At 45.3% G+C, this 21,700-nt stretch overlaps 1 protein-coding gene across 4 annotated transcripts in view; it reads left to right on the top strand.

Moving 5' to 3' along the window:
- The window catches only part of dlg2 (discs, large homolog 2 (Drosophila)), an 861,897-nt gene that overhangs the window by 82,616 nt on the left and 757,581 nt on the right, over positions 1 to 21,700 (top strand). For all 4 annotated transcript variants that reach the window (XM_067986281.1, XM_067986283.1, XM_067986282.1 and 1 more), the window contains one exon: positions 17,869 to 18,008. In XM_067986281.1, the coding sequence (XP_067842382.1) occupies positions 17,869 to 18,008 (140 nt within the window). The remainder of the gene's footprint in view (positions 1 to 17,868; positions 18,009 to 21,700) is intronic.

Below are 21,700 nucleotides of genomic sequence, written 5' to 3'. Positions count from 1 at the left end.
TTGATTTAAAAAAAATTATAACACCTATTTTGGATATTAGAAATTTCAGTTACTGAGGGAGAAAAATGGCAGATGGAAAAAAAACCGAAAGCATTTTGAGTGATTTGTGGGAAACTGGTGGCCAGATTTCGCAATGTCAAAGTAATATAGTGTAACTATAAAAAAAAAACAGCTTTTGTGTTGTAGTGACACCTTTAACATTGAAAATACCTATCACAGCACCACCTTCAAGAATAACAGATAATGAGTTTTCAATGAAATGCACACTACACGTACTAAATTTAAGATATGATAGCTATTGTCCTGTGGGAAACAGTATGGATGCTTTGATCTTTATTGGTTGACTAATATCTGTGTCTCTGGGGTCTCTACTGCAGATGTCTGTGGAGTTATCACAAGCTCCATGGTAGAGTGTAGTACCGAGAATGACTCTGCAGAAGCAGTTAGTGGACATCTCCACATTCATAGCCACACCTTGCAGGGTACTTTGCACAGACTTAAGTGACACCAATCTTTTTTTGAAGTCCAAGTACATAGGCTGTGCAGCTGAGGAAGGAAGTGATTTGGCCCTCCAGTCAGCAAGGTCCTGCTCCTCCACTTTCACTTCCATTTGGTCCTCCTTACAAGTGCAGTGTAATACTCCTCAAACTCACTATTTAAAGTTGCATACAAGTCTGCTGATGCTTGCAACAGATAAAGTAAGTAATGCAGGGTACTGTGATGACATTGCTTGCTTCCATAATACACTGTATCTTGTGGCAAGCCTACAAAAAACAATTGTAAACAATTTTACAACACCAAGTTATAGTCCAACAACTTTATTTTAAAATTCACAAGCTTTCGGAGGCTTCCTCCTTCCTCAGGTGAATGTCAAGAAATCCTCGAACCTCTCGCATTTATAAATCACAGAACAATACCTGGTGATTACAGATAGTCTTTTCAACTGCCCGTTGCCAAGGCAACCAAAGTGTTCAGACAGATAGGTGTTACCTACAGGGCCACCGAATATACAAAGAGCCAGAACAAAAAAAAACAGAGAGAGAGAGGCAGAAACATAGAAACATCCGGAAGGAAAAGACAGCAATTGACCCGTTATATTAAAAACAGTTAACTTTTGTTCGCTGGTGGGGATACGTGTAGCGTGACATGAACCCAAGATCCTCATGGGTGCGGAACTTGGCTATCAATTTCTGCTTGACGATTTTGCGTTGTCGTGTGTCTCGAAGGCCGCCTTGGAGTACACTCACCCGAAGGTCGGTGGCTGAATGTCCTTGACTGCTGAAGTGTTCCCCGACGGGCCACAGCGAAAAATCGCATAGACCTCCTCAGAAGACTAACACGGGACGCAACCAACAGAGTACCCTTCGTCGTCCAGTACTTCCCCGGAGCGGAGAAACTATGCCATGTTCTCCGCAGCCTTCAACATGTCATCAATGACGACGAACACCTCGCTATGGCCATCCCCACACCTCCACTACTCGCCTTTAAACAGCCACCCAACCTCAAACAGACCATCGTTCGCAGCAAATTACCCAGCTTTCAGGAGAACAGCGTCCACGACACCACACAACCCTGCCACGGTAACCTCTGCAAGACATGCCAGATCATCGACACAGATACCACCATCACACGAGAGGACACCACCCACCAGGTGCATGGTTCATACTCCTGTGACTCGGCCAACGTTGTCTACCTCATACGTTGCAGGAAAGGATGCCCCAAAGCATGGTACATTGGCGAGACCATGCAGACGCTGCGACAACGGATGAACGGACACCGCGCAACAATTGCCAGACAGGAGGGTTCCCTCCCAGTCGGGGAACACTTCAGCAGTCAAGGACATTCATCCACCGACCTTCGGGTAAGCGTACTCCAAGGCGGCCTTCGAGACACACGACAACGCAAAATCGTCAAGCAGAAATTGATAGCCAAGTTCCGCACCCATGAGGACGGCCTCAACCGGGATCTTGGGTTCATGTCACGCTACGCGTAACCCCATCAGCGAACAAAAGTTAACTGTTTTTAATATAACGGGTCAATTGCTGTCTTTTCCTTCCGGATGTTTCTATGTTTCTGCCTCTCTCTGTTTTTTTTTGTTCTGGCTGTTTGTATATTCGTGGCCCTGTAGGTAACACCTAGCTGTCTCAACACTTTGGTTGCCTTGGCAACGGGCAGTTGAAAAGACTATCTGTAATCACCAGGTATTGTTCTGTGATTTATAAATGCGAGAGGTTCGAGGATTTCTTGACATTCACCTGAGGAAGAAGGAAGCCTCCGAAAGCTTGTGAATTTTAAAATAAAGTTGTTGGACTATAACTTGGTGTTGTAAAATTGTTTACAAATGTCAACCCCAGTCCATCACCGGCACCTCCACATCATTACAAAAAACAAAACACATTATATATTACAATGCTGGCTGCAAGATTCCCCTACATACAGTGCTTACATGGAAATATGCTATGTGTCTTGATTTTGTGCTAAATGCGTGTCTGTCTGACTGTAAGTGAGTAGAGAGAGAGTGCAGGATGCCTCCAGCTTATTCTCTTCTCCACCCACCCCCAACTCACACTATTTTGACATCAATAATGTCCATTGTGGCCTGCTCAAAAGTTGTTGGAGGAAGTCACTTTGCCCTTTCTCCTATATACATTTGGTTCCACTTGCTATGAGCCAATTTGTCCTGCATGTAGAGAAGTAGGGTTGAGATTTTGGCAATTTCAAGAGCTCTTACAGTGACATCCAAGTGCCCATTCCTGCAGCCCAACATGGATGAGCAAAGGAGTATGCAACATTATAGAATCATAGAAAATTGCAGTACAGAAGGTGGCTCTTTAACCCTCTCCAAACCCTTTGAAAAAGTTTTCTTTTTTAAATATTTATCCACTTTGCTCTTAAAAATAATTATGGATTATGATTTTGCCAATATTTTTGGTGCTGTGTTCCATATCCTAACAACTCTTTAAAAAAAAAATTCTAACCTCTCCCTTTATTCGTTCGTGTGAAGCCTGTCAGTGTAACAAGAGTTCCAGTTGTAAGTTGCAACTTGGATGTGTGCCCTGCTTCAGTATCGACATGCACAGTAAGCAATTAAAGAACTATAAGTTGTGTGAGTGTTTTGCATGGGACAGCAGTTTACAGTCAGATGGGCAAGACATCTACCTGCTTTTTAAAAAAATATATTTAGAAACATAGAAAATAGGAGCAAGAGTAGGCCATTTGGCCCTTCGGGCCTTCTCCGCCATTCAAAATGATCAGGGCTGATTGTCTAACTCAGTACCCTGTTCCCGCTTTTTCCCCATATCCCTTGATCCCTTTAGCATTTGTTGTCAAGATGTGGACGATGCTGGCAAGATCATGTTTATTGTTTATTATAGTTGAGCCTCTTTACCGCGACAGCTTTCTTGAGTTTTGCCATATATTTGTTACCAGCTCCCACAGTATAGGAGATGATGGTGAGGCTGGCCTCCAATTGCTCCCAGGCAAGTTTCACTGCTGCCCCCTCCTCTAGGTGGGGTGTCTTGAAATGTAGGTACTCGCATCCCTGGGGAGGTAGAGGGGGGAGGGGGAGGGGTTGGTTCCTGTGGCACTCCATGAAGTACACAGAGGCTCAGTTTGCTCTCCAAAAAATGTTTTTTGTTTTGCCTTTGCATAACTACTTTCCTTTAAATAGCTGCTACTGCCTTTCAAGGATCTGCAGGGCTGCAGGAAACCCTGCAAGCTCCCAGAGGCAGCTGCTGTAAAGAGGGTTGAACTCAGAGGATTGGGCAAACTCGCGGAGGGGAACATATCCTGGTATTTCTCCTCTGATAACTACAAATCAATTGATTTTGTCCTGTTGTTACCAGATTGTGACTGTTGGCAGTGCAGCTGTTTTGATGTTTTCTATTTCTTTTACATATATTAGTTGCATTTATAAAGTATTAAAAATTAAACCAAAGATCAGTTTACTCCCTTATAATTTTAATGTGATCAAAGGCCAGTACAGTGAAGATGATTTATTTTTGAAGTTTGCTGAAAAACAAGAACTTATTATCTTCAATTTTTAATAGGTGCAAACTGTAGTTTTAATTTCTGTAAAAAGAGAGAACACTTATAAAGAATCCCACCTCAAATGATCGTAGCTAGTATTTGTAATGTCACAATAATATTGTAATTACAACTTTGTGGAGGCTTGTGTGAAGTTTCCAATGATTAGTTTGTGTGTCAGACCACATAATTTTTCTTTTCAAATGTAGCAACTTGAGTATCATTTGGCAGAATTAGAAAGCAGCTGTCAGTGGGAGTGTTTTGGTGGGTTGAAGGCCACCATTTATGATGAGTGATCAGAGCCTTCAGTATGTATAAGGATAGCAGCAGTTGTAGTCTGATTTACTTCATGTTTTATTATACTCAACGCTTCTATGGAGACAAAGGAAGTTTTGGTTCACTGTAAGTGGTTTAATTTCCTTTCAGATCATATTCTCGACAGATGTATGATTTATTTGACATCTTAAGTAATTATAGCAGAATATATTTATATTAGTTGATTCAGAATTTCAGTAGTTCAGAAAGTGTGTGCTTTACTGGCATCAAACTCCTTTTGTCAGTTAAAGGTGCAATATCTACTTACTATGCATTCTCTAACACTTTTGGCATTGTATAAGGTTTTTTATTTATGACAACTGCAAAACAGAAAACACACTTTCCCAGTAATGACAGTATATTTTAATGGATGTTCAGAACTACTTGTTTTACTGTTTTCAGATTAAGACTGACTGAGTGAAAACTATGAAGATTTTCACACTACAAAGTCTGGTAGCTTCAAGCTGTGTACAAATACAATAAATTGTCTGGATTATTTTACTTTTAAAAAAAATCAAACTGCTTTTCAATTATAACTTAAGTACAGTGCCTGGCGGATTTAGTATTTCAATATGAAGTGGACTTTGTTTTTAGAGATTATCGTTGTTTGCTATTGTGTCAGTTTAAAAAAGTAGTCATCTATTTAAATCTTGTGTCTCGCACATCCACTATGCCACGCCTTTCAAAAGTATCACGTATCAGATGTCACATGCCAAAGTTAGTGACTGGTTGAAATGAGGACTTGATAAATCACCAAACAGATCAAAAGAATTTCAATTCAGTTGGTAACTAACAGTGAGGTATGAGTGAGTAAGCAATCAAATCACTTTTTTTGTATGTTATCAATCTTAATCTGGCAAATAGCAGGAAGTGACCAATTTAACATTTTATTACGTTCATTTGATCCAGCTTCTGCTGAATCACAATAAGACCCACCTCTCTTTGTTTTGGCTCCAGGATGCAGTGAAGGCTTCTTTCCTCCAAATCTAATGCCATTACCATATATTGAACTGGAGGAGAGGACAACACACCCAGATTATACTGGGTACGGTAGCATAGTGGTTATGTTACTGGACCAGTAATCCAGAGGCCTGGACTAAAAATCCAGCGTCATTAGTTCAAATCCCGCCACGGCAGCTGGCGAATTTAAATTCAATTAATTAAATTCAATTAATTAAATAAAATCTGGAATTAAAATACTAGTATCAGTAATGGTCGCCATGAAACTACCGGATTGTCGTAAAAACCCATCTGGTTCACTAATGTCCTTCAGCGAAGGAAACCTGCCGTCCTTACCCGGTCTGGCCTAAATGTGACTCCAGACCCACAGCAATGTGGTTGATTCTTAATTGCCCCCTGAAATGGCCTAGCAAGCCACTCAGTTGTAAAATCTCACTACGAAAAGTCATAATAAGAATAAAACCGGACGGACCACCCAGCATCGGACCACTAGGCACCGGACACGACAACGGCAAACCAAGCCCAGTCGACCCTGCAAGGTCCTCCTCACCAACATCTGGGGACTTGTGCCAAAATTGGGAGAGCTGTCCCACAGACTAGTCAAACAACAGCCTGACATAGCCATACTCACAGAATCATACCTTTCAGCCAACATCCCAGACTCTTTCATCACCATCCCTGGGTATGTCCTGTCCCACCGGCAGGACAGACCAACCAGAAGTGGCGGTACAGTCAGGAGGGAGTGGCCCTGGGAGTCCTCAACATTGACTCTGGACCCCATGAAATCTCATGGCATCAGGTCAAACGTGGGCAAGGAAACCTCCAGCTGATTACCACCTACCGTCCCCCCTCAGCTGATGAATCAGTCCTCCTCCATGTTGAACACCACTTGGAGGAAGCACTGAGGGTAGCAAGGGCACAAAATGTACTCTGGGTGGGGGACTTCAATGTCCATCACCAAGAGTGGCTCGGCAGCACCACTACTGACCGAGCCGGCCGAGTCCTGAAGGATATAGCTGCCAGACTGGGCCAGCGACAGGTGATTAGCGAACTAACACAAGGGAAATACTTATTTGACCTCGTCCTCACCAATCTACCTGTTGGAAATGCATCTGTCCATGACAGTATTGGTAGGAGTGACCACCGCACAGTCCTCGTGGAGACGAAGTCCCGTCTTCGCACTGAGGACACCATCCAACATGTTGTGTGGCACTACCACCATGCTAAATGGGATAGATTTAGAACAGATCTAGCAGCTCAAAACTGGGCATCCATGAGGCACTGTGGGCCATCAGCAGCAGCAGAATTGTATTCCAGCACAATCTGTAACCTCATGGCCTGGCATATTCCTCACTCTACCATTACCAACAAGCCAGGGGATCAACCCTGGTTCAATGAGGAGCGTAGAAGAGCATGACAGGAGCAGCACCAAATGCACCTAAAAATGAGGTGCCAACCTGGTGAAGCTACAACTCAGGACAACATGCATGCTAAACAGCAAAAGCAGCATGCTATAGACAGAGCTAAGCGATTCCACAACCAACGGATCACATCAAAGCTCTGCAGTCCTGCCACATCCAGTCGTGAATGGTGGTGAACAATTAAACAGCTAACGGGAGGAGGAGGCTCTGTAAACATCCCCATCCTCAACGATGGCGGAGTCCAGCACATGAGTGCAAAAGACAAGGCTGAAGCGTTTGCAACCATCTTCAGCCAGAAGTGCCGAGTGGATGATCCATCTCTGCCTCCTCCCGAAATCCCCACCATCACAGAAGCCAGTCTTCAGCCAATTCGATTCACTCCACGTGATATCAAGAAACGGCTGAGTGCACTGGATACAGCAAAGGCTATGGGCCTTCGCAACATCCCAGCTGTAGTGCTGAAGCTTGTGCTCCAGAACTAGCTGCCCCTCTAGCCAAGCCGTTCCAGTACAGCTACAACACTGGCATCTACCCGACAATGTGGAAAATTGCCCAGGTATGTCCTGTCCACAAAAAGCAGGACAAATCCAATCCGGCCAATTACCACCCTATCAGTCTACTCTCAATCATCAACAAAGTGATGGAAGGTGTCGTCGACAGTGCTATCAAGCGGCACTTACTCACCAATAACCTACTCACGATGCTCAGTTTGGGTTCCGCCAGGACCACTCGGCTCCAGATCTCATTACAGCCTTGGTCCAAACATGGACAAAAGAGCTGAATTCCAGAGGTGAGGTGAGAGTGACTGCCCTTGACATCAAGGCAGCATTTGACCGAGTGTGGCACCAAGGAGCCCTGGTAAAACTGAAGTCAATGGGAATCAGGGGGAAAACTCTCCAGTGGCTGGAGTCATACCTAGCACAAAGGAAGATGGTAGTGGTTGTTGGAGGCCAATCATCTCAGCCCCAGGGCATTGCTGCAGGAGTTCCTCAGGGCAGTGTCCCAGGCCCAACCATCTTCAGCTTCTTCATCAATGACCTTCCCTCCATCATAAGGTCAGAAATGGGGATGTTTGCTGATGATTGCACAGTGTTCAGTTCCATTCGCAACCCCTCAGATAATGAAGCAGTCCGAGCCCGCATGCAGCAAGACCTGGACAACATCCAGGCTTGGGCTCATAAGTGGCAAGTAACATTCGCGCCAGATAAGTGCCAGGCAATGACCATCTCCAACAAGAGAGAGTCTAACCACCTCCCCTTGACATTCAACGGCATTACCATCACCGAATCCCCCACCATCAACATCCTGGGGGTCACCATTGACCAGAAACTTAACTGGACCAGCCATATAAATACTGTGGCTACGAGAGCAGGTCAGAGGCTGGGTATTCTGCGGCGAGTGACTCACCTCCTGACTCCCCAAAGCCTTTCCACCATCTACAAGGCACAAGTCAGGAGTGTGATGGAATACTCTCCACTTGCTTGGATGAGTGCAGCTCCAACAACACTCATGAAGCTCGACACCATCCAAGATAAAGCAGCCCGCTTGATTGGCACCCCATCCACCACCCTAAACATTCACTCCCTTCACCACCGGCGCACTGTGGCTGCAGTGTGTACCATCCACCGGATGCACTGCAGCAACTCGCCAAGGCTTCTTCGACAGCACCTCCCAAACCCGTGACTTCTACCACCTAGAAGGACAAGATGTGGAGATGCTGGTGATGGACTGGGGTTCACAATTGTAAACAATTTTACAACACCAAGTTATAGTCCAGCAATTTTATTTTAAATTCACAAGCTTTCGGAGGCTTCCTCCTTCCTCAGGTGAACGTTGTTGGACGTTCAACAACGTTCACCTGAGGAAGGAGGACGCCTCCGAAAGCTTGTGAATTTAAAATAAAATTGCTGGACTATAACTTGGTGTTGTAAAATTGTTTGCAATAGAAGGACAAGAGCAGCAGACACATGGGGCTCGATTTTAGGAGCGTGTTTCCGGCGGGGTGGCCCCGAAAATCCCGATCTCCGGTCACGTGACCGGATCGCGACGAAATCCCGGCCACTTCCGGGTACCGCGCTGACGTGCGGGGCTGCGCGCGCAAGCCCCGCTGGTGGGAATCCCGCAAGCAATTAAAGCCAGCGGGGTTCCACTTGAGAGTACTTAACTTGCTCGTTGTGGTCAGTTAATGAGCTGAAGCAGCTGTCAAAAGAGGAAGTGTGGGATTTTAGGTTCAAGGCAGTGAGTTTCCCACACTGGGGGAAACAGTCTCCCTCCAACCAGGCGTGTTGCAGCCAGCAGCCTGTGGCAGGTGCCAAGGTGCGCTCCACGGGGGAGAGCCCTCACCCACGCAGGAGGCCACCGCGTCACATAGGGCAACCCCTGCCCTCCACCACCCCCCGCCAAGCCAGAGGACAGACCGACACGAAACCGCAGCCCCAGTCCGAGGAACCACACACCTACCCTGCACAACCCCTCAGACCAACACCTGCCAGTTGGGTGGTGTGTGGACACCCTCGGAGGACGAAGAGCATGACCAGCACCAGCAGCCTCGCAGTCCACGCCGTCCGCCTCAGAGACGTGGATCCCCCCAACACGGTGTTGTTGCACGCCCACCTGCACAGCAGGAGGGAGGGCTACCGCAAAGAGAGACGCGTCGCAGAGGGCACTACCCTCGCCACAGGGTCCACAGACCGAGGCGCAGCTCCCCGGACCTCTCCGAGCAGCAGTGCACAGGGAGGCGCAGATTCGCTCGACATGTAGTCGTGGAGATCTGCAGGCTCTTTCATGCCGAGCTGCTCCTGGCTGGCCCCAGCACCAACTGCTTACCTGTCGCTGTCAAAGTCACCACTGCCCTCCACACCTTCTCCTCCGCATCCTTCCAGGGTGCAGCCGGCTACACCGCCGATGTCTCTCAGTCGTCTGCGCGGACGAGCCCTGCAAATACACCTGCACCTACTCTGCAGTAACACGATGGGTGGCATCAGTGGTGGGTCCTCATAGTGATACCCAGGAGCGGGCATTATTGGACACAACGGACAGGATTCGCGGAGACATGGCAGTGGTGGTGTCAATATAATGTGTGCTGTTTGTTGCTCTGAAATTCAATATGGGTAACACCCATGACAAACCCTCAGACACCCTTGTGCACCCCCTTCATGCTGACGAGACGTTTGCCTTACGCTGCCTACTGCACATATGTGATGCATGCCCTGTGGCTGCAGCACAGGTGGTGGCAGGTTGAGTGAGGCTGGCCGTGAGGGAGATGCACGAGAGGGTGAGTATGGGATGGAGCCATGAGATTGTATGAGGATTGGGTTGCGTGTTAGTGGCAGGATGAGTACTGGCGAGGTGAGTAGGTGGAGGTAAGATGAGGATGGGGTGTGAGTGGGTATGAAGGGTGATGTGACAGAATAGTGTTGGCGGTGCCGAAGGAGATGTGGGGTGGGGGCAGTGTTGTGGCAGACGGAGTGTAGGGGAAAGACTTCGTGTTCTCACTGTGGCGGACCTACTGCGGTCATTGCAGCGCCTCCTGCACTGTATGCAGGTGGGCCATATGTTGGTGGCGCAGGTGACCCCCTCTGCCACCTCGAGCCAGGCCTTCTTGGTGGCAGAGGCAGGCCGCTTCCTCCCGCCCGCCGGGGGGAAGATCTGTGTCCTCCCCCTCCTCCTCACCCCATCTGATGATACCTGGGGTGAGGCATCATTAAACTGGGAGCAGCCTTCCCCCTGGGCTGCTCCATGCTGCAATTTGTCCCATTGGTTGCAGCATCTGTCAGTGGAGGACTGCCCCTTTAACTAGAGAGCCTCCAGCTGACAGATCGTACTGCGCATGCGCAGCCCGACCGACGCGCAGGCCAGCGCCGTGGACCCCGGAGGAGCAGGTAATTGATTCCTATTAGGGTGTTGCCTGCTACGATCGCGTGGGCAACCCACTAATTTCGCCATCCGCGTTTTCGACGCTCCCGGAGGACCACCCGCTGGGAACCCGCAGGCCTGCTAAATTCGAGCCCATGGAAACAACACCACCTGCACATTCCCCTCCAAGTCACACATCATTCCGACTTGGAAATATATCGCCGTTCCTTCATCGTCGCTGGGTCAAAATCCAGGAACTCCCTTCTTAACAGCACTGTGGGTCAACCGTCACCACACGGACTGCAGCGGTTCAAGAAGGCGGCTCACCACCACCTTCTCGAGGGCAATTAGGGATGGGCAATAAATACCGGCCTCACTAGCGACGCCCACATCCCATGAACGAATTTAAAAAAAAAAATTTTCAAAAAATAATTGACTCCAAAACTAGCCATTCATAGGACATGCCAGGTCATGCTATTTGTTAACCTTGCCTCCTTCTTTCTCCTGTCCAGTGATGATAACGCATAGAAGCCGAAGGGGTAACTAAGTTTTATTGTGCCAAAAGAATTAAGACAGCATGAAGTATGAATGTTTGGCCATTATCAGGTAAAATAGGTAAATAGCAAAATGCAAGGAGTTCTTTGTGTGACAAAAATAATATTTAGACCATATTCATTATTTTCCTTTACTGTGGTGCTTAGTTTAAAATAGGTTCTTTTTTTAAATGCTATTTTTCAAAAAGGGAATCTAAGCATTTATTAAAAAAATGCATTTGACTCCAGATTTGAGCCAACTACAGAACTTTCCAAGGAAGGAAAGTATCCTTAATATATTAATATTTTAATTGCAAAGTTGTTAGGGTTGTTCTGCTACCAAACACCTTTTGCTATCCATATGCATAAAGAGCTTGCATTTATATGGAAACTTTCATGTCCTCAGGATGCCCCAAAGCCAATGAAGTACTACTGAATTGTAAACACTGTTGTAATGTAGGGTAACACAGCAGCCAATTAGCGCACAGCAAGGTCTCACAAACAGCAACAAAATAATGACCCTTCATGATTTGTTTTAGTGATGTTGGTTGGGGGATAAACGTTGGCCAGGACACTGGGGGAACTTCCCTGCTCTTCCTCGAATAGTGCCATGGGATCTTTTACATTCAGCTGAGGGGTCAGACAGGTTAACCAGTTATGGAATTTGGTAGACTGTAAGTCTGTCATGTTGTTGGTCTGGTTTCAAATAAATGTATTCGTCTTGTACATCTCATCAGATAATTCTCGGCAGATAAGCTAAAGAAAATGGCTTTTAGATTAAAGAGGAATCTTGGGCATATATGCTCCAGAACCGCCTACTTTTAATTAGTTTAGTTCTTGCTGGGTTTTGGCATGAATGGGGTGGAACAAAGGACTCTCAGATACATGCTCAAAGTTATGAGTTTTCATTTGTTTCAAGATGCTTTATTACTTTGGAAACAGATTTAAGTAAACCACTGTGAAATATTTTTTTGCAGGAATTTGACTTACTTTTGCTAATTAAACGTACTGGAACTTTTCTCCCATGCCTTACATCACTTTACTGGACAACCGAATTATGCAGCCTTGTAGTCATAATATAACGGAGAAGAAAATTAGTTTGGTGGAATTAAGAAAAGATTGGGTGTGACTGAGCTGTCAAGGCCTCCTGCCTACTGCTCTGAGTACTTCTTGGTGTACTTTCTTGCTGGCCCCAGGTACTTGCTGCTTCACATGGTTGTGCACCCAACCCAAATATTTCCTGGTCCACCTGCTCACGCCAAGTGCTTCCTGGCCTGCTCACCTGTTTTGACTATTTTCTGACCCACCTACTTGCTGGTCTGCCGAAGTGCTTTCCAATCAGTCAGATCATCCTCTCTCCTGCTCTGATTATTTAGAGGCTGAACTGCCCTGAATGCTTCCCAGACTTGCCTGCTTGCCCACCCATTTGGAGTGCTTCCTGGTCTACCTAATTACCCAGCCTGAGCACTTCATGACACATCAAGCTTTGAAAGAAGAGAGCGAGAAGTTGGAAGAGTGAGAGAAATGGAGAATTGAAGGAGCAAAGCAATGAAGTAAGGAGAGAGGACAAGAGAGGGAGAAATATGTAGTGTGTGAGAGGGAGGGAAGTGATATAAAGGAGAACGAGTGAGAAATAGACGTCATTTGGGAGAGAGAGAGATGAAGAAAAGTGGAATGGAGAGGGAGAGAGGCACCCTTCCCCCAGCACATTTCCAGTTGATGCTGACCTGCCGTGCCGTCTGCTTATCAGGCCGAATCCTTGCCTGGTTAATTCTAAGCAATTTTATATTTAACAATTTAATAGATTTTTAATTATCCAAAAAAGAAAAATGAAGTGACATTTGGATTTTCAACAGACCAAGCAGACCATTACTTTCCTAAAAGTTACTTCAACAGTCACTGTCCCACATTCAACTCCCACACCACCACAATTCACTAGGGTAATCTACACCTACAGACGCAGTTCAGAGACACTGCACCCTGTCAACTTGCCACCACTTATAGGAACAGGAGTAGGCCATTCAGCCCCTTGTGCCTGCTCTGCCATTTGATAAGATCATGGCTGATCTGTGATCTAACTCCATATACCTGCCTTTGGCCAATATCCCTTAATACCTTTGGTTGCCAAAAAGCTATCTATCTCATATTTAAATTTAGCAATTGAGCTATTATCAATTGCCATTTGCGGAAGAGAGTTCCAAACTTCTACCACCCTTTGTGTGTAGCAATGTTTTCTAATCTCGCTCCTGAAAGGTCTGGCTCTAATTTTTAGACTGTGCCCCCTACTCCTAGAATCCCCAACCAGCAGAAATAGTTTCTCTCTATCCACCCTATCTGTTCCCCTTAATTCCCACTTCATAGAGACTGTCTCTTCTCCAATCCTTCCAATTCTTAGTGGCACTGTTATCCATCACCCTCGTCAACCTGGTACCCTTCTCTCCCTAGTTAAGCTGGTACTTTTTTTCCATTCCGGTAAATGCTGGCATTTTTTGTCCCCATCCTCAGTTCATGTCGGCAGTCTATGTCCCCTTCTCAGTTATTGCTAGCATTCTCCGCCCTCTGCCAAAAGCCAGTTACTCTCAGCTTCTTCTCCATTCCCTCCCCTTCCCCTTTTCTTCCTCCTTCCCCTTTTCTTCCTCCTTCCCCTTTTCTTCCTCCTTCCCCTTTTCTTCCTCCTTCCCCTTTTCTTCCTCCTTCCCCTTATCACTATCCTTTTATCTTCCACTTAATTGCCGTCAATTTTCCCATTCCTTCTCTTCCACCTGTTCTCTTCGCTCCTTACCATGTATTGTATCTCCTTCCCTCACTATGCATCCTGCCCTGAATGACTAAAAGAATAATAAGGAGGGAGAAATTAGAGTACGAGAGAAAGCTAGCTAGAAATATAAAACAGATAGTAAGAGTTTCTACAGGTATTTAAAAAGGAAGCGAGTAAGTAAGGTGAGCGTTGGTTCTCTCGAGAGTGAGTCTGGGGAATTAATAATGGAGAATAAGGAAATGGCGGATGAATCAAACAGATATTTTGCGACTGTCTTCACTGTAGAGGATACAAATAACATGCCAGAAATAATTGTGAATCAAGAGGTGAAAGGGAGGGAGGAACTTAAAACATTTACAGTCTCCAGGGAAAGGGTTCTGAAAAAAATATTAGAAATAAAATCTGACAAGTCCCCAGGTCCTGATGGACTTCATCCTAAAGAAGTGGCTGCAGAGATAGTAGATGCATTGGAATTAATTTTCCAAAATTCCCTAGATTCTGGAAGGGTCACATCAGATTGGAAAATAGTGAATGTAACTCCTCTATTCACGAAAGGAGTGAGACAGAAAGCAGGAAACTACAGGCCAGTTAGCTTAACATCTGTCATAGGGAAAATGCTAGCATCTGTTATTAAGGAGGTTATAGCAGGGCACTTAGAAAATCTCAATGCAATCAGGCAGAGTCAACACGGCTTTGTGAAATGGAAATCGTGTTTGATTAATTTATTAGAGGTCTTTGAGGAAGTAACAAGCAACGTGGATAAAGGGGATCCTGTGGATGTGGTGTACATGGATTTCCAGAAGGCTTTTGACAAGGTGCCACATCAAAGGCTACTACACAAAATAAGAGCTCATGGTGTAGGGGGTAACATATTAGCATGGATAAAGGATTGGTTAGCTAACAGGAAACAGAGAGTAGGCATAAATCTGTCATTTTCAGGTTGGCAAGATGTAACGAGTGGAGTGCCACAGGGATTAGTGCTTGGGCCTCAACTATTTACAATCTATATCAATGACTTGGATGAAGGGACCAAATGTATGGTTGCTAAATTTGATGATGACACAAAGGTAGGTAGGAAAGTAAGTTATGAAAAGGACATAAGGAGTCTGCAAAGGGATATAGATAGGTTAAGGGAGTGGGCAAAAATTTGTCAGATGGAGTATAATGTGGGAAAATGTGAATTTGTCCACTTTGGCTGGAGGAATAGAAAAGCAGTATATTATTTAAATGAAGAGAGATTGCAGAACTCTGAGGTACAGAGGGATCTGGGTGTCCCAGTACATGAATCGCAAGAAGTTAATATGCAGGTACAGCAAGTGATTAGGAAGGCAAATGGAATGTTGTCATTTATTGAAGGGGAATGAAATATAAAAGTAGAGATGTTTTACTACAGTTGTACAGGGCATTGGTGAGACCACATCTAGAATACCTTTTGCAGTTTTGGTCTCCTTATTTAAGAAAGGACATAATTGCTTTGGAGACGGTTCAGAGAAGGTTCACTCGACTCATTCCTGGGATGATGGGGTTATCTTATGAGGAAAGGTTGGACACGTTGGGCCTGTATACACTGGAGCTTAGAAGAATGAGAAGTGATCTTATTGAAACATAAAAGATCCTGAGGGCACTAAAAGGGGTAGATGCTGAGAGGATGTTTCCCTTTATGGGAGAGACTAGAACTAGGGGCCACAGTTTAAAAATAAGGGGTCTCCCATTTAAGACGGAAATGAGGAGAAATTTTCTCTCTCAGAGGGTTGGGAATCTGTGGAACTCCCTTCTCCAGAGAGCGGTGGAGGAAGGGACTTTGAATATTTTTAAGGCTGAGTTAGATAGATTCCTGATTAACAAGGGAGTCAAAGGTTATAGTAGGTAGACGGGAAAGTAGGGTTGAGGTCACAATCAGATCAGCCATAATCTTATCAAATGGCAGAGCAGGCTTGCGGGACCGAATGGCCTACTCCTGCCCAATTTCCCATGCCGTGCATTTTGCCCCCCTCTTGCTAAACATTCTGCATCCTCCCTTTTTTTGCCGTCGATGTACTAGGCTTTGCTGTCGTCTGCCACCCATGATCCCAGAGAACAAAGATAACCTCAGGATCTGTTTTTGTACTACCGCCTCCATAAACCCTTCTCTCCCTGCCCCTTCACCCTCACCTCTAACAAGTGCAAAGAGCTCATAGATTTCTTGGTCACCAAGATAGAGACCATCCGTTCAGCTGCGTCTGTTGCTTTTCCTCCATTCCCCTTATCCAGCAAACCAAATCTTCCCTCAGTCCTCTCCTACCCTAGTCTTGAACCCCCATCTCTCTCTCTCTAGTTTCTCTCCCATCTCCGCATGTCTTCTCCGAGCTCTTCCCTCCCATTGGACCGTCCTCCTAGTCCCCAAACTCCTAAACTTCTGACCAGATGTAAGAATATAGTTTAAAACTAGCATGGTCAAGTATCCCATCTCACATAGCATCCAGGCATTTAGCAAGAGGGTGGTGCTAGTGAGGGGCGCTCATCTCTGGGTTAACAGAACACACAAGGTCATGAGACACAGATAAGAAGAGCCTAAACATTCCTAAGAACAATCACAGCTTGTAGAACCGAGATGATGGTTGAGGTCATTAGTTATGTTACGTAAAACAGCTCACCTTGAGTTGCTTATGTGGCGTCAGCCTGGCGGGATAATTAACAACGAGGAGATAAGGCCAGAGATGCTTGCATACACAACAAAGCAGCCAAATAATATAAAGACAGGGCATGTTCCCTCTCAATGGTTAGAGCTCTCGGGACAGTCGGAAGTCCACAGCCCAGAAAGGCAGCCTACGGAGGTCGAGTCTTATCACCTTGGGTCTAGGTTGTATGAACTGCTTGTCATTACAAGGATACAGATGACTGGTGTGACCAGGCTAGTTCAGAACCGACAATAGTGGAATTAATTCATTTGGCCCCATCGTCGCTGTTGAGATGACTGATGGGAATTTAGCCTTAGTATATATTTTAAATCATTAAATAAATATTCTGGTGAAGTGTTGAATAGGATGATGGTTTTTTTATGCCCTTGAATTGGGAGGACTAATGTTTGTGTCAGTTACTAGAGGGGGTTGTGTAAGAGATGCTTTGATGCTGAGCTTGGATATTGTGGCCAAAGTCTCAGCACTGGTGCAAGATGAATGACCAGCTGCTCATTGGGGTCTTGACAGTGAGAAATACCATCCTGGTGCAGCACTACATCAACAATGGGTTCAGCCAGAACTACAAATCCTTTGACTTCAATGGAGAGTAAAATCAGACGGGGTATAAAATGGGCATGCCGTTCCCACCAGACGGTTAGATTAAAATCAGGGCTTGAGTTCTTTGGGAGGGACGAACAAGCCAAGCTATGAACATCTTAAGCAAATTTTCTAAAATGGAAGGTAAATAGATTTACAAATATAATTGTGAAGCCCTGTATCTTTCAGTATCTGTACAGTGTGTAATATTTTACAACATGTTAGTTATGTAAAATTGCTTCAGTAAATTTGCTAACAGTTTAGGCTTCAGCGAGATCACCGTAAACATCAGAAATTATACTTATGGTTTTGCTCACAGATAGTCCTGGACTTAGAGATGTACTAGTAGAGCTGGAAATCTTTTATACTTTATTTTATTAGCTTCCTTGAGGGACTATGAAGCAACAATCATTTAAGGCATAGGCTCATTTGGAAATTTTTATCACAAAGGATTAATGTACTCTTTGTGGTTTTATTGCATTCTTAATAGCTATAACATGCAGACTTGCCTAGAAGCATAATTAAATTGTAGAAATGCATCATTCTCTTCTCTGCTGTTTGTCAAATCAATAAATTATTTGAACTTCACTTTTGGACCTCGTAGTTTCTGAAGAAAATCGTAACAAAATATGTTTTTTGTGCACTTTTTGAATTCTAACATAATATCAAGGTTGCAGAAAATTTCGATAACCTTTTTCCACTACTTCATACTGTTTTTCAGAGGAATGCTCTTTTTTTGTTTTCAGACATCCAAGAATTCTACGAGGTAACATTACTCAACACACACACAAGTTTTGAACAGAAAACTGCTGAAGTCAATCAAGTAGTAGAACAATGGGAAGGGAGAAATCCTCCTATGGTGGTCACCCAAAAGAGAGTTTCAGAGGTAAGGAAATTTAACATCCTTAGTGTTTTTACAGAAACTGATTGGACAGTTCCTTTAAATCATTGTATAGTATGAGAGCTTTTGTTCTGCAATAGTAAATTAGGATTATAGCATGTTCACTTTGTTCTTTCTTATTTGAAAGCAAAAGATTGAAGAAGATTAACCTTGATCATGATGTGGAGATGCCGGTGATGGACTGGGGTGGACAAATGTAAGGAATCTTACAACACCAGGTTATAGTCCAACAGTTTTATTTGAAAATCACAAGTTTTCGGAGATTATCTCCTTCGTCAGGTGAGTGAGTGAAAGGTTCTCAAATCGCATATCTTATATTAGGCTGGGACTTTCTCTCTCTGGCTTTGTAATCTGACCCATTGTGTATTCACTATACTGGGATGTACTGTTTTCCGTGGCTAACCTGTCTGAACACCAACGACACCTTTGATTGGTGTGATCGTATCCCAGCCTAATATAAGATATGCGATTTGAGAACCTTTCGCTCACTCACCTGACGAAGGAGATAATCTCCGAAAGCTTGTGATTTTCACATCGTTCACCTGACGAAGGAGGTAGCCTCCGAAAGCTTGTGAATTTAAAATAAAATTGCTGGACTATAACTTGGTGTTGTAAAATTGTTTACAATTTACAAACAGTAATGGGATAATGACCAGATAATCTGTTTTTTTAGTGAGGTTAGTTGAGGATAAATATTGGCCCGGACACCTGGAGAATTCCCCTGCTCTTCTTCGAATAGTGATGTGGAATCTTTTGCATCCACCTAAGAGAGAAGACGGGGCCTTGGTTTAACGTCTCATCCAAAAGACGGCACCTCTGACAGTGTGGCGTTCCCTCAGTACTGTATGGAAGTGTCAGCCTGGATTATGTCTTCAAGTCTCTGGAATGGGGCTAAGGATGTTAAACTTCCTTATCTCAGTGATAGCACTCTCACCTCTGGACTCGGGTGAGAGTGCTATCATTGAGTCAAAGCTGACACTTTGGACAACCCTATCCACCCTCTGGCTATGAAATTCCTTAGGACACGATCCTGGCAGTTACGGCTCCTCCCCTTCCAACCCAGCCCCTGGTGACTGATCTGTCCAAATTGCCAGATTTATTTTTAAATAAGTTGAGATTCTTTGGGGGTCCAGGTCCCACTGGTTGGGCCCACATATGCCATTTAAGGCCAGTATGCCTTCACTCGCTCAGTTTACTGGCTGCCACTACATAGCTGGGTCCCCAGTGAGGCTCGTGCCAGGGCTCAGGGAGTCCCTGGCTGTAATTTGCCTCCTAAGGGGTGGGCAGAAGTCTCACCCCTAACGAGACTCTGAGGAAACTCCTGAAAACGGCAGAGATGTTGCTGAGATCAGCAGAGCCCCGTGGAATTTTAGGGCCTCTGTGTGTATAATGGTGTCAATTAACAGAAACTAGAAAACTAGAAGATATAGTTTTAAGGATATTTTTCCTTTAAAGATGGCATTAAGCATAAGATAATATTAGTGACAATTACGTCAATCCTAAACCACAAATTACAATGGGACTCTGCTCTGTAAACATGGGAACAAAGAGCTGCATGTTGTCAGTAGTTAATTCACAGATTCTGGAATCCCACCCCACTATTCTTGTTTGTGATGTTGATTATAGAATTTCCACATCGTTCACCTGAGGAAGGAGGTAGCCTCCGAAAGCTTGTGAATTTAAAATAAAATTGCTGGACTATAACTTGGTGTTGTAAAATTGTTTACGATTATAGAATTAGCATTTAAAATACCCCTTCAAAAATAGCTTTTAACTTGACTATTTCTGGATCAAAGCTCTTTGGCCTCTGACACAGACAGCCTGGGGGGAATTTTAACTCCCCACGACTGGTGGGAGGATTAAAATTTGAAAAGTCTGAAACCCAACCCCAACCCACTGTGAAAGCTCCTATTTCTGGTTTAACGGAGGCGGGTTTGGGTGCGGCCGAGTAACCCACTCCGGAGAGGCGGGTCGGTCATTATATGTTAATGAGCGTCCTTTCATGAGATTGTGGCAGTGATTTAAAATTAACGCCTCCTGCATGTGTTTCCTGGGACTCGGGAAACTCGGCAGTAAAATGGAGGCGTGATTGAGTGGCACTTCATGGGGTTGATTTACAGTCAGGTGTGCCGATATAAGCAAAGGCTCAGCTGCTTTCTCAGCTCCCTGAGGGAAACGGTTTTATGAGAGTACATGTGACTGATGTATTTGTGCAGTTTGGAGTTGTTCAAACAGAGAACATCAGGATGGGTGGTGCCATGGCTGCTTTAGATTGGATCTTGGATGAGGAAGACAATCACTATCCACAGCAGCAAAGTCGTGCTGTGGTGGGAGCTGCAGGTGGGCAGGTGGGCAACAGAGGGGCCTAGTTCGCAGGAGGCACTACCCACCTGGTAGGGTCTACAGACAGAGGCTCAGCTTCCTTCACCTCTCAGAAGAACAGATGGCCGCAGACATCTGCAGCCTCCTAGAGAAGAGCTGCTCCCTGCTGGACCCTAGTGGCCACACATTACCAGTGGCTGTGAAAGTCACCACTGATCTCAATTTTTTTGATTCTGGTTCCCTCTAGAGCGTTACCGGAGACATCGAGGGTCTCCCAGTCGGCTGCACATAAATGCATAAGGCAGGTGACTGATGGATTGTTTGCCAGGGCTGGGAGTTATGTAAACTTTTCCTGAGACGACAACAACCAGAATGAGCGGGCACTTGGATTGCGTCTCTGGCTGGCTTCCCACAGGTGCCATTGATTGCACACAAGGGGCAATCCAAGCACCACCAGATCAACCAGGAGCATTGGTCAACCACAAGGGATTTAATGCTATCAATGTTCAGCTGGTGTGAAACCACAAGAAAAGGTTCATGCTGGAGGTCTGCGCCAGATTCCCTGGGAGCTGTCATGATGCTTTCAAATTGTGACAGTCCAACATCCCCACTTGTTCGTACCAGGAACCACCATTAAGGGATGGCTGTTAGGCAACAAAGGATACCTCCTCCAAACCTGGCTGAAAGCACCTCTGATGAACCCCTCCAATGAACCCCAAGAGCGCTACAATTACAGCCATATGACAACCAGATGTGTCATCGAGCAAGACATTGGCATGCTCAAGATGTGCTTCAGGTGTAGAGGAGGAGGACAAGGAGGAGGAAGATGAAGATGCAGCACCCAACGCCAGACCAGCCGCTCACATTGCTGCTCGGGATGCCAGGGATGCCCTAATAGCTCGAAGGTTCAGTTAGTCACTCAGACTGGACCAAAGTAGCTATCACATCACCGGCCCCTCCTACCACCCCCCACAGACACAAAGCAGACATGTAACCAACCATCCACCCGTTGCAAGTGCACCAATTGGCCCCGTCACTTCATTTCTTCACGTTCATTGGCAAGCAACTGAAAGGGTTCTCATTCACTCAGAGGGTTGTGACTCTTTGGAACTCTCAACCCCAGAGGGCTGTGGATGCTGAGTATATTCAAGAATGAGAGCAATAGATTTTTGGACTCCAGAGGAATGAAGGGATATGGGGATTGGGCAGGAAAGTGGAGTTGAGGTTGAAGATCAGCCATGATCTGATCGAATGGTGGAGCAGGTTCGAGGGGCCGAATGGCCTACTATTTCTTATGTTCTTAAAAGCCCAGTTGACATTTGGCATGCAAGAATGAACATCACGGGAAAGTGGTA

This window comes from Heptranchias perlo, chromosome 6 (genome assembly GCF_035084215.1).
Source record: "Heptranchias perlo isolate sHepPer1 chromosome 6, sHepPer1.hap1, whole genome shotgun sequence".
Taxonomy (NCBI): Eukaryota; Metazoa; Chordata; class Chondrichthyes; order Hexanchiformes; family Hexanchidae; genus Heptranchias; species Heptranchias perlo.
Note: the sequence above shows the minus strand (reverse complement) of the source record. Positions and strands in the feature narration are given on the sequence as shown.